Source organism: Canis lupus, chromosome 2 (assembly GCF_011100685.1).
Source record: "Canis lupus familiaris isolate Mischka breed German Shepherd chromosome 2, alternate assembly UU_Cfam_GSD_1.0, whole genome shotgun sequence".
Classification (NCBI taxonomy): Eukaryota; Metazoa; Chordata; class Mammalia; order Carnivora; family Canidae; genus Canis; species Canis lupus.
The window spans coordinates 67,208,422-67,221,440 of NC_049223.1; the positions used below are offsets into that span (position 1 = coordinate 67,208,422).

At 37.1% G+C, this 13,019-nt stretch overlaps 1 protein-coding gene across 2 annotated transcripts in view; it reads left to right on the plus strand.

Moving 5' to 3' along the window:
• NETO2 (neuropilin and tolloid like 2) overlaps positions 1-12,620 on the plus strand; it is a 58,194-nt gene extending 45,574 nt beyond the window's left edge. For both annotated transcript variants that reach the window (XM_038531134.1, XM_038531135.1), the window contains exons 8-9: positions 6,564-6,677; positions 8,759-12,620. In XM_038531134.1, coding sequence (XP_038387062.1) covers positions 6,564-6,677; positions 8,759-9,339 — 695 coding nt within the window. In that variant the 3' untranslated portion in view covers positions 9,340-12,620. The remainder of the gene's footprint in view (positions 1-6,563; positions 6,678-8,758) is intronic.
• Positions 12,621-13,019: the final 399 nt, after the last annotated feature.

The following is a 13,019-nucleotide window of genomic DNA, read 5'->3' on the forward strand; positions in this document are numbered from 1 at the left end:
TAATTATAAAGATAGATCCTGGGTTTGAAAGAAGTGGAATGAAATAATGTAAAATATCTCATGAATAATGTTTCATATGTGTTAAATGAGAATATTTTGGGTATTGTTTCAAGGCTCCTGAACACCAACCAAATGTTAGGTGACTTCTTAGAAAGAGTCACAGGAATCAGCATGTATTTGAATACTTACTTATGCTAAGATTTTTGAGACTGAAAGGATATGGGATCAACAAAGGAGAATTACTGTCTGATTCTGGAGAAATCCTCGCTTGGGCTTCCTTAACACTCCCTCCCTCCCATGAAGAGCACACTATGCATGTGCATTTCTCCAACAACGAAAAAATGCAGTAGCATGCACAGCCGTTTTGTGGAGAGAAGCCCGTTAGAGCTCAGCACCCAAGATTTTTATTGGGAGCCGGTCACATAGGCACTCTCAGCCTTGCCTGTACCAAAATTGTAGACTCATAGCAGGAAAGAAGGTATTTGACATAAATGACATTGTTCACGCAAACTCTAGGCCCTGTGAACCTTATCATCTGGGAATGGAGGAAAGCCAAGTTCCCAGTTGCCAAAGCTAAGGGCAGACCTTGCACACAGACCCTTCTAAAGGGAGCGACCTCAGTCCTGCTATAGTAACACTTCTCTGCACAGATATATTGGGTTAAATAAGCTATTAGTAAAATTAATTCCTCCTGTTGCTTTTTAATGCATCTACTTCCTCACATTTTGGCTCACATTATATTTATTTTGGGCAGCACTGATCTAAACCTTAAATGCAAAATTCTTCTCTAATGTGTCTTAGTTAAGGTATTTCTCTATATACATTAATGATTTCTCCATCAGTACAGATATGAGAAGTAAACAGATGAAAAGCCTCCCTCAAGTGATGTCTTTACAATAATCACTAAATACAAGACTGAGTTAAAAGTTGCAGTAGACTTAGCTCCATATCCTTAATTTAGCTTTATTATCCACGAAGAACAAGAAAACCATCCTTCCAAATAAAAAGTCATATATCTGTGTGTATATGTGTGTGTATATATATATGTCATATATGTGTGTATACATATATATATATATACATATATACACATGTATATGATCAAAATAAAGGATTTTGTAAGTTTTTATGAAACAAAAGTCCCAGTTTGGAAGTCTCCTTGTAATAGGCACATTAGAGAGCTCCAAACAGTACGTTTTTACATGCTCATCATTAAATCAAACTATTGAAACTCTTTTGTTTTTCTCTAAGGTATTAATGATTTGTAACTGTTATGATCCATTCATGAAAACGATCAACCGTGAGTTGATTTTAGAAAAGACTTATAAAGGTGGACTAATTCTGCGTGAGACACTCACTTAATACCTACCCATCATAGATGCCAGAACTAAAATAACGTAAGTTGGCTAAAATGAATGATCTAGAATAGCAGTCAGTTTGTTTGCCTTCTTCCCAAGCACTGAGTACTAGTATATGTCTCACTCTTTAAGACAGGATATGGTTTTAGGAAAATAATTTCTAGGACTACAGCTGTGAAAGCAGCAGAAGTTATTTTTGTTAGAATAAATCCATAATGTGATTCTCAGTGACACACTGCCTACGGGGCCCCTGCAGGCCTCGTTGAAGAATAGGCCATCTTTCAGCATCATTGCCATATCTCATGAGAAGGGGAGGGAAACTGAAATCCTAATCCTCCTTCTTTCTCATGCTATGACCCAGCAGGGAGGAAAGGGGGAAAGTAGAAAATCCTCAGGCTTTAAGTAGAAAACAGTTCATAACTGGCACTATCTTTGCAATACTCTTTGTCCTTTACTTATAAATTCCTATAATTCAGCCATTTTTATAGTTTTTAACTGAGGTATGTCATTAATATCCCATGTCAGTAACTGATACTTGGATTCTCTTTATAAACAACTGTGCTTATCCACTAAAAATCCATAGAGCTTAATACAACTGTAATTATGAATATCATACATTTCTACAAAACAGTATCTGACTTTGTCAGTGTTGCTTTTTTTTTTTTTTAAGATTTTATTTATTTATTCATGAGAGACACAGAGAGAGAGAGAGGCAAAGAGACAGGCAGAGGGAAAAGCAGGCTCCATGCAGGGAGCCTGACGCGGGACTCAATCCCGGAACTCCAGGATCACACCCTGGGCCAAAGGCAGGCGCCAAACCACTGAGCCACCCAGGGATCCCTCAGTGCTGCTTTCTGATTGCCTTAAACAAGGTGGTGAGCAGTTGTAAAGAATTCTGTAATAAAAAACTGAGGCTGCTTTCTATTCACTGTTCAATCAGTGAAAAACTTGCCAGAAAAACCTGTCTTTTTTGCCCCTTTGAAGCCATAAAGAGACATCAGAATGTGGTCACACAATGTTCTGTAGATGAACTTAAGAGCTAATGATAGTTCGACTCAAAATCCGAATACCTAGAAGCCACAGCGCTGCTTAAAACTTCACCCAGCCTGCCGTGAAAATAGCTTCTGTTCCCTGTCTCCTCATCTGTGAACTGGATAGGACTGCTCAAATTAGAGGCCAACAGGTAATATGATAGAGGATATGATAGAACCATGCTGTAATATGTAAACCAAAGAGGAAACTCCAGTTTTCAAAAGTGAAGAATTAAAGAATGCTGTGTGTTCTCTAGGCCATTGGTTCTATTATAGTGCACACAGGGGGGTGATAGAATTTTATGATCTGTCTGACAAAACTGAGGTGGATACACTAGCTAATTTTATACTTAAATAAGATACCACCATACCTTTTCATTGGCTTTTCTGTCCTCAACCTGACGGCTTCTTTATGTAACTGATACCTTTCGTCCTTACAATAAGCTTTGAAACCATCAAGCATTTCTTAAGAACCATGAAATACTTAATGGTTTAAATGATACCACATAAGGGGCTCAGTCTCTGGGTAAATTCCTTACTGGTTATATACTTGATTCTTCTGAGAATAGAAGCATCAGCATGATTGAGACCACTAATTTCATAGTCTCGTTGATTTTAGAAGAAGTCTGAAGTACCCTGTAGTCCATCCCATTCGTTTAAAAAGAGGAAGTAGAGACCCAGGAAGTTAGTTAAAACCTTAAAGTAGAAGGTTAACCAATAACAAAAACAATTTTTATTAATTATAGTCCTTTTTTTTTTTTCTTCTCTCTGCTTCATAGCACTATTTCCCAAGTTACAGTTCTTAGCTATTTTATTTTAGATTCTTGAGTCATGAGAGCCACCTAGGGGTTATTATACTTGAACTGGAGTGGGTTAAGTAATCAGCAAATTAGCAAGCCTAAAAGTTTTGTGCAGAGAATATTTAATTGTATATAGAAAAAAACTCATGCCTGAACTCAGTTTACAGTAGGGAGGAAGAAGGGATGGACAAATCCTAGTTCATAGTGATTGACCACAGGTTATTAGCCTACTGAACTGGAACTCAGGTGAATATTACTTTTTGGGGATTCTGCCTTAAGGAAAGATTACGTTTGCTCTCTCATTGCAAAGCAATCTTGGATTTTTTTTTTTATTTTGTTGTAATTGAAGAATAATTGATATTCAGTATGGTATTAGTTTTAGTGATTTGATATTTACATATATTATGAAATGACCACCACAGTAAGTCTAGGTTCTATCTGTCACTATCCAGAGTTGTTACAATATTGTCGACTATATTCCCTGTGCTGTACGCTACATCCCAATGACTTATCTATTTTATAACTGGAAGACTGTTCCTCTTACTCCCCTTCCCCTACTTTGTCCGGTCTCCCCACCCCCTTCCCTCTGGCAACCATCAGTTTATTCTCTGTATCTGTGAGTCTTTCTGTTTTGTTTGTACATTTGTTTTGTTTTTAGATTCCATATATAAGTGAAATCATACATATTTGTCTTTCTCTACCTTATTTCACCTAACAGCACACCTTAGGTCCATCCATGTTGTCGCAAATGGCAAGATTTCATTCATTTTTGTGGCTCAGTAATATTCCATTTTACATATGTGCCACATCTTTATCCATTCATCCACAGACGAACACTTAGGCTGCTAGCTTATCTTGGCTATTGTAAATAATGCTGTAATGAACAGAGGGGTGTGTATATCTTTTTAATTAGTGTTTTCATTTTCTTCGAGTAAAGAGTGAAATTGCTGAATTATATGGTAATTCTATTTTTAACTTTTTAAGGAACCTCCATAATATTTCCACAGTAGCTGCACCAGTTTGCATTCCCACCAACAGTGCACAAGGGTTCTCTTTTTTCCGTGTCTCCACTGACACTTATTTCTTGTCCTTTTGATAATAGCCATTCTGACAGGTAAAGTGATACCTCATTGTGGTTTTGATTTGCATTTCCCTGATGACCAGTGGTATTGTGCATGTTGTCCATTGACCTATATTATAAGACTAATAAATATTTGATAAATATCACATTGTGTTTTAGGGTTTCCTGGGGTCCCAGTAAACACCTATTTTTACAGCCCATTTTCAGAGCCAAATTGAGAAATAGACAAAGGGGGTCAAACAAGTGGATACTAAACTGTTTGTTGACCAAACTGTCAGTTTTATTACTGATAATGCAATTGGACAGTGTGGTTAGGTATTCTAAAGCTTCCTGTGATTGTAACCTCAAGAGAGAGCTTTCTCTTTAGAGGGAAAAAAAATACTAAATTAATTGATTTGATAAGATTCATTGTATGTTTATTTTTTAAAGATAATATTTAGAAGAGAAAATCCAGTTATTAGTCCTGTAAAATTTTAGATTTTTCTTTTCATCTTGAAAAGAAACTTTTAAAAAGAAAATATAAAAAATATTTGAGGTCTGTTAGTATAGTAGAGAGTGGCACTCAGTTTTCCTTCCTTGATGAGACATGTATCTTAAATGTAGAATATTTTAGACAGGAAGTACATTTTGCTCGATTATATTTTTGGAAGTCACATGATTAGTTGATTTTTTTAGGTGCTTCTGTCAATGTGAGAGAAAAGCTGTCATGTTTCTTGACTTTCAGATTCTTGTGTGTGTATCTTTACCACGAAATACGTATTATTACTATGTTGGTACTTTTATATCCAGTCTAGGACTTTACTTCTTAACAGAAGTAAACACACCAAGTCATAATCTAGTGTAACAAATATTTACATATACAAGGAGAGGTGTTACAAAGAAGCACATCTTTGTATGTGCTTATGACAGGAACACAGGAGTCAGAGGGCCGCATTTTGGATGATCTTGAAAGATGACCAAATGTTGACCGGGGAAGGGAAAGGAAGAGACATTTCAGGCTGAAAGAACAGTTTATACAAAATACAAAGTTACATGGTATACATTCCATATATCTTTATTGTTTTAAAAACTTTCAATTTTGAAATCGTAGGAAGTGATTTTTTTTTTTCTGGTAAAATCTACATAACATGAAATTTGCCATTTTAACCAATTTTAAGTGCATAGTTCAGTGGCATTGTGTACATTCATATCTTTGTGTAACCATCACCACTATCCATCTCCAGAACTTTTTTATCATCCCTGACTGAAACTCTGTCCCATTAGACACCCCCACTCCCCTCTCCCACAGGGCCCTGGTAGTTATTTTTTTTTTTAATTTTTATTTATTTATGATAGTCACACAGAGAGAGAGAGAGAGGCAGAGACACAGGCAGAGGGAGAAGCAGGCTCCATGCACCGGGAGCCCGACGTGGGATTCGATCCCGGGTCTCCAGGATCGCGCCCTGGGCCAAAGGCAGGCGCTAAACCACTGCGCCACCCAGGGATCCCTCCTGGTAGTTATTGTTCTCTTTTTTCTCTCAATGATTTGACTGCTTCAGGTACCTCATATACCTGAAATCATAGAATATTTGTTCTTTTGTGTCTGGCTGCTTTCAAGCATACTGTCTTCAAGATTCTTCCTTGTTGTAGCATTTGTCAGAATTTCCTTCTGAATTTTAACCCTGAATAATATTCCGTTTGATATGTATATACCACAGTGAAGTATATACATATCAAAGGTTATCCATTCATCCATCAACGATATTTATTTAGGTTGTCTCCACCTTTTGGTGGAATAATGATGCTGTGAGCTCTGAATAATGCTGCCATGAACATTGGTGTACTAAGTGTTTGAGTTCCTGCTTCCAATTGTTTGGGTATGAACCTAGAAGGGGAAGTGCTGAAACATATGGTAATCTGTGTACATTTCTGAGGAAACTCTGTACTGTTTACCAGAGCAGCTGTACCATTCATTTGACATTTCCCCCAGCAGTGCACCAAGGGTCCCAGTGTCTCCACACCCTCCCCAACATTCTCTTTTAACATGTTGAAAAAAATTTACCAGGCTATGTACTAGCTCCATAAGCACCATGGTAACTATATTCATATTCTCATTATATTAGAAATGACATTTGGCACCCAGCTTAAGTCAAGTTTTTACACGATAAAAAAAAAATTTTCACATGAGACCATATCAGACAGCTTTGGCCTTTGTCTTACTATTTCTACAGTATGGGGTGTATTTGTGGAACAAGTTTAAACATAAATGCACTGGAATGAGTTCTTAGTGACAAACTTTTCTTCTTTCCTGCAGCTCCCTGCACAGGTAGCACTTTCTTTTGCCACAGCAACATGTGCATCAATAATTCTTTAGTCTGTAATGGTGTTCAGAACTGTGCATACCCTTGGGATGAAAATCACTGTAAAGGTAAGTGCGCTGGCAAAGGCCAACCTTTCTGAGAGAAGAGTGGCCATTGCCCTTCATTAAGAAAGACTTAAAATATCCTTTTCTGTAACTGTGCTCAGCATAGCTGCTTCGGCAGAAATGGAAACACATAATATAAATGTTCTTTTAAATGGATCATAGACTTCTAGAATGTGGTGAATGCAAGGAAAAATACTTATTCTCAATGAATGCATTCTTTTTTTTTTACAAACTATGTTTTTTATCTTAAATTGTTCAAAAGTCTGCCGTAGTATTTCCTGCATTATTTTCTTATTCATATTGTAAAGATATTTTATTCTCAGAATAATTTTTTTTAAAGATTTTATTTATTTATTCATGACAGAGAGAGAGGCAGAGACACAAGCAGAGGGAGAAACAGGCTCCATACAAGGATCCTGATGTGGGACTCAATCCTGGGACTCCAGGATCACACACCCTGAGCCAAAGGCAGACGCTCAACCGCTGAGCCACCCAGGCGCCCCCTTCTCAGAATAATTTAGAAAGTAACCTAGAGTAGTATTTTAAAAATTATATAGAAATAATATTTAATAAACATTGATGGATTCAATCTTAAAAAGCAGTAAAAGCAGACTTAAAAGAACTGCTGGGATGCCTAGGTGGCTCAGGGCGTGATCCTGGAGTCCCAGGATCAAGTCCCACATTGGGCTCCCCATAGGGAGCCTGCCTCTCCCTCTGCCTGTGTCTCTACCTCTCTCTGTGTCTCTCATGAATAAATAATTAAAATCTTAAAAAAAAAAAAAGAACGGCTTTGTTTAATTTTATAAAATTTCCTCTACTATATTTCCAGTGTCTGTCTAAGGTAAATATGACTTGTGGTAATAGTTGAATATCTACAGACATTATCAAATCACTGTCTCAGTCCTACAGTTTACCTGCCTTCTATTCCCTGAGAGTTGAGTAAATATCTTACTATGAAAAATTAATGTGATCTGATAGAACTGTCTTAAGTACTTGACATGAAGTATTTTCAGGTAATCATTCAAATGGTAGATTGCAATGAATACCTCGATGGGTTAGCCTGATTACATTAGTCCCCTCTTGCTGACGGCCATCAGTAGAAATACCGTGGATATACTTAAAGGTGGCCAAACATACCACAGAGCAGAAAGCTAACTTGTTAGAACAAAAGTGTTTCTTTTAGCATTTTCTTTACATTCATGTTTTTATTTTGTTTTTATTTTTTATAAGATTTTGCCTATTTGAAAGAGTGAGTAAGCATGAGTGAGTGGAGGGTCAAAAGGAGGGGAACAAGCAGACTCCCCACCGAGCAGGGAGCCCGACGTGGGGCTCCATCCCAGGACCCTGAGGTCATGACCTGAGCTGAAGGCAGACGCTTAACTGACTGAGCCACCCAGGCACTCCTAGATTCGTGTTTTTAGTTTGGTTTGCAAATTGTAGGCCTTCATGTACCTTCTGAGTAAAGAACCAAGTCTTTTTTCTTTTATGTAATCTAACTATATTGTGATTGGTTAGTTAAACTGGAAATCATCATAGGATTGTTTTATTTGTTTAAAAACTGAATTTTTGGGCAGCCCGGGTGGCTCAGTGGTTTAGCATCGCCTTCAGCCCAGGGCCTGATCCTGGAGTCCCAGGATTGAGTCCCACGTCCCTGCATGCAGCCTGCCTCTCCCTCTGCTTGTATCTCTGCCTCTCTCTCTCTCTCTCTCTCTGTCTCTCATTAATAAATAAATAAAAATCTTTAAAAATAAATAAATAAATAATAAAAACCGAATTTTTGGGACACCTGGGTGGCTCATTGGTTGAGCATCTGCCTTTGGTTCAGGTCATGATTCTGGGGTCCTGGGATCAAGTCCTGTGTCGAGCTCCCTGCAGGGAGCCTGCTTCTCCCTCTGCCTATGTCTCTGTCTCTCTGTGTCTCTCATGAATAAATAAATAAAATCTTAAAAAAAAACCCACATTTTTAATGGTATCATCTGTAGTGTATTTGACCCACGTGTCCTGCTTTACCTAAAAATCCCTTACCAATTCATGACAGGACTCATTAATGAATTTTGAAAGCCTTGTTGTTTCTCTTTCTGCAGAAAAGAAAAAAGCAGGACTGTTTGAACAAGTCACTAAAACCCATGGAACAATTATTGGCATCACATCAGGGATTGTCTTGGTCCTTCTCATTATTTCTATTTTAGTACAAGTGAAACAGCCTCGAAAAAAGGTTATGGCTTGCAAAACTGCGTTTAATAAAACTGGATTTCAGGAAGTGTTTGATCCTCCTCATTATGAACTGTTCTCACTAAGGGACAAAGAGATTTCTGCAGACCTAGCCGACTTGTCAGAAGAACTGGACAGCTACCAGAAGATGCGGCGCTCTTCCACTGCCTCCCGGTGCATTCACGACCATCACTGTGGGTCGCAAGCATCCAGTGTCAAACAGAGCAGGACCAACCTGAGTTCCATGGAACTGCCTTTCCGAAATGACTTTGCACAACCACAGCCAATGAAAACGTTTAACAGCACCTTCAAAAAGAGTAGCTACACTTTCAAACAGGCACACGAGTGCCCCGAACAGGCCCTAGAAGACAGAGTAATGGAGGAGATTCCTTGTGAAATTTACGTCAGGGGGCGAGAGGATTCTGCACAAGCATCCATATCCATCGATTTTTAATCTTCTACTAGAGGGGACATGAATTACTAAGTGTGTACGTACGCAGCCTACAGAGCACCCATACTCTTCTGTCAGAACCAGGAAGACCTTCATTCCCACTAACCTACTGTAATGGTGACGCTTTTATTGTCTCAGGCAGCCTGTATGTTAAACCAACCAAGGGACCTACTCCAGTCCACGAACAAAATAATAGTCACTTATTGCTTGGTGTCACACACACAGAGTTCCAGTGAAAGAGCATTTGAAGAGGGGCGTGCTGGTGCTGAGCCAGGCGCAGGCTGCCTGTTAGGCTTAGCAACGAATACTGCTCTGGATTCATACAGCTTGTCAACATTTTGATCCCACAAGTTTAAAAATAAGATTTGTCTCCGCATTCCTTTTGTTTTTCTTTTCTCTAAATTTAATTTGTTTTATAAGTCCGTGATTTTACCATTTTGGTTTCTTACATAAATATAAATGGTTAATGTACCACACATATTTCAATACAGGCGTTTGTTCTAGGATTTGTCAAAATATAACTCATTACTGTGGTACGTGCCAGTGAAGACCCAGAGTTCTGTTTCACCCATCTGTTTCTTCTTGACTAATTTCTATACTGCTGCCTTTTAATTACTGAATCCTTAGTCTTTATTTTTTGTGAACAGTGGATGATATGATTTATCACCTTTAAGTCATATTTTGTCTTATACTAGAAGATTTCATAATCCTAGGATGTATGCACCCTTGCCAGTTATGACTAAAAACTTGAAAAATATTAGAACTTCTAGAAATCCTTTGAAATTTCCCAAATTTGGTCAGATGTAGTGGTAGCCCATTCATTCACTTTGGGGAAGGCCTGTTTCTTTACAGCATTTCTCATCACCAGATTTGTGTTTCCTGTTATTTTTATAAGAAGATGATTTTGCTCCCTTTGTATTGGTTTATGTTATGGCATATGGTAGCCAAGGTTGTATGAGAGTTAAAGAAGAATTCCTAAGAAACTGTAAAAGCCCTCAGATTGCTTCTTACTTGGGACAATACATTTTTCTAGTTCTTACCAAGAATAACAACTTCCACTTTTTTTTAAACTGCACTTTTGACCTTATGTTTTTTTTATGGTATATAAACAATAATTTATAAACATGATATGAAAACTCATTGTGTTTTTTTAGACTTTTGATATTATTTGATACTGTACAAACTTTATTAAATCAAAATTAAAGACCTACATGACAGATTTCTTTCAGTGTTCACCTTAGTGGCTTTGTATACAAATATGCTGTGATGGAACTACGCATTATAACTTATTGTAAAGACCTTGGTAATGTGTACTTAAGCTTTTGTTTCCTTTTGTTGTTGCATTTAGTTTATGATGAATTTTTCACTATGTGTTATTTATTGTTCTAAATCACTACACAAGTCTTATATTAAAATATACATTGTTACATGATTCTTCAATCATGTTATTGCACTGAGCTTTTGGAACTTAAGATATATATGGAAAGGAATCTGTTTAACAAATTAAAACTAATACAGACATGCCATTTAAAAAGAGATAAATTCTCATTCTGATTTTTTGTAGTAAATTCTCATGAAATTAGAAATTGAAGTTTCACTGAATTTCATTGATTTTTTTTTTTTAAGATCTCACATCTATGGGTTTTCTCAGGTTAGTGAAAACTGAGACCTTTAAATATGAAACATATAAAATTACCCCTTCAAAATGTTTCTTATATCACATTTTTTATTTTTTTAAAGTATATAATATCCAGGAGATATGTAAACCTGTAGATAGTATATTCATGATTTAATTTTTTTTAAAGTCAGCATAATTTCCTATTTTAAAAATACAATTTGGAAGGTAGAAAGACTTAATGAATGTAGTATTCATTGAACTAAAGAATAAGAGCCAGATTAGATAGACATTCTTTCAGTAGCTATGTTGAATAGGCTTTCTAGTAGTTAGTAGCCAGCCAACACTTGAACAGCATAGTAAATATTTAATATAATAACTGTGATCTCATTCTTCATGATGGTGAAGGAAAATAGCATATTTTCTATGTAAAATTATATCCGTTATAAAAACAGCTGTTAAATCCATCTTTAACACCTACATTATAGTAGAAACTAATACAGTATGCTTAACTACATTAACTATAATCACTTGTAACTATATTTTTGTTTTTGAAATTTGTATTCTATATTCTTTTAAAAGGGCATGAAGAGGCCTACAAAATAGAGCCTTTAGAGAAGACGTTTAACATTAAAACAGCACAGAACTACGTAGCTTCAGGCAACTCCACATAGCAAGTGAAGCTTGGACAACAAATTTGGTTCTAAATGTTGAGGCTGCTAAAACGAATGAAATAGTTTTTGTTTTTCACAGTCGAGAACCCAAACTTATCTGCAGAGGCTAGTTTTCTCTTCAACTAAAGAAAGAGGATCTTTATATAGAACAACATTTCCTCAGAATTTAAAAAAGTTGCAAAATGCAGAGAAAAGTCAGAATGGTAAATCTTTATCTAGTGAAGGCACGTCTCAGTATGGTCTAGGATCATCGGTTTTTGATCAGTCTCTGCAGGGGTAGAACTAAAGAGTCAGATGATCAGTATTAGTTAAGCCAGCCTTCAACTGCCATATACTGTATGCCTTCACTGAAGTTTAGATGGGTATTAGGCCTCATTTGTTTTTTAGTCAAACACTTACTTGGCAGTACACTATGGGAAGAGGATGGAACTATTTTTCAGGCATTAGTACCGTCAAAATGCTAATTGCTGTAGGTAGAGTCTTTCATCTTTGAGCTTAGTGGAAACTTTACAAGTTGTTTACTAAAGTAAAAGCCATAATAAATTTTAGTAATGGAAGATGAACTTTAGCCATCTTGTGGAAGCTATTACACCCTTCACAGAGAATGTTGAAGCCAGTTGTTAAACAGAGTAGAAAATGCAAATGTGGAGGTAAGAGTATCTGCAAGTCAGGAGCAGCGCCTAGGACACCTCTGCAATACTGTCGTGACCTCTCACCTGCGAGCCCAAGTTCAGCCACAAGATATCAACACTCAAGTGCCCACAGATTGCAGGAAACCTATGAATCCCAACATCTAAAGTATGTACAAATAAAGTGTGATGTACCTTTTATGGGGGGGAAACGTTCAACCTAAAGTTTTGACAAAAAGCAAAAGATTTTCCACGTTTCACATCACAAAAGATTTAAAAGTCTCCTTTGACTTGTTAACAGCTTTTATGTCTGTCTTTGTCATGTTTCATGTAATTATTAGGCATTAAAAGAACCTCCTAAATGTCTGCTTCTGAACATTTTTATAGTTCTGCTATTATCTGATGAGCAGTGCGCTTTCTGGTTTCAGGGGTGTGTCACCTTGTCTCTTGATGAGACAAGACAGAAGGAAGGCCTCGTTGTGATTCCAGGAGTAATTTCAAAGGGGGTTATGCCCTCTCACAAAATGGTGCCGGCTGTGTTGTTCATGATTAGAAGGGACCATGAGTTTGGGGGCTTTTTAAGATCCAAGAAAGATGATCTGTTCTAACTTCATTAATGAGAATTCTGAGGCCCAGAGAAAAGGAGTGAGTACTCGCATCTCAGAACCAGTCCCATGCTCTTGGCTGGTCTCTGCTGTTTTTTCCTTGCCTTCGCTGGCTAGAAGTTTTAAAGGTCAAGCAGTTCTAAACAGAAGCCCAGATGTT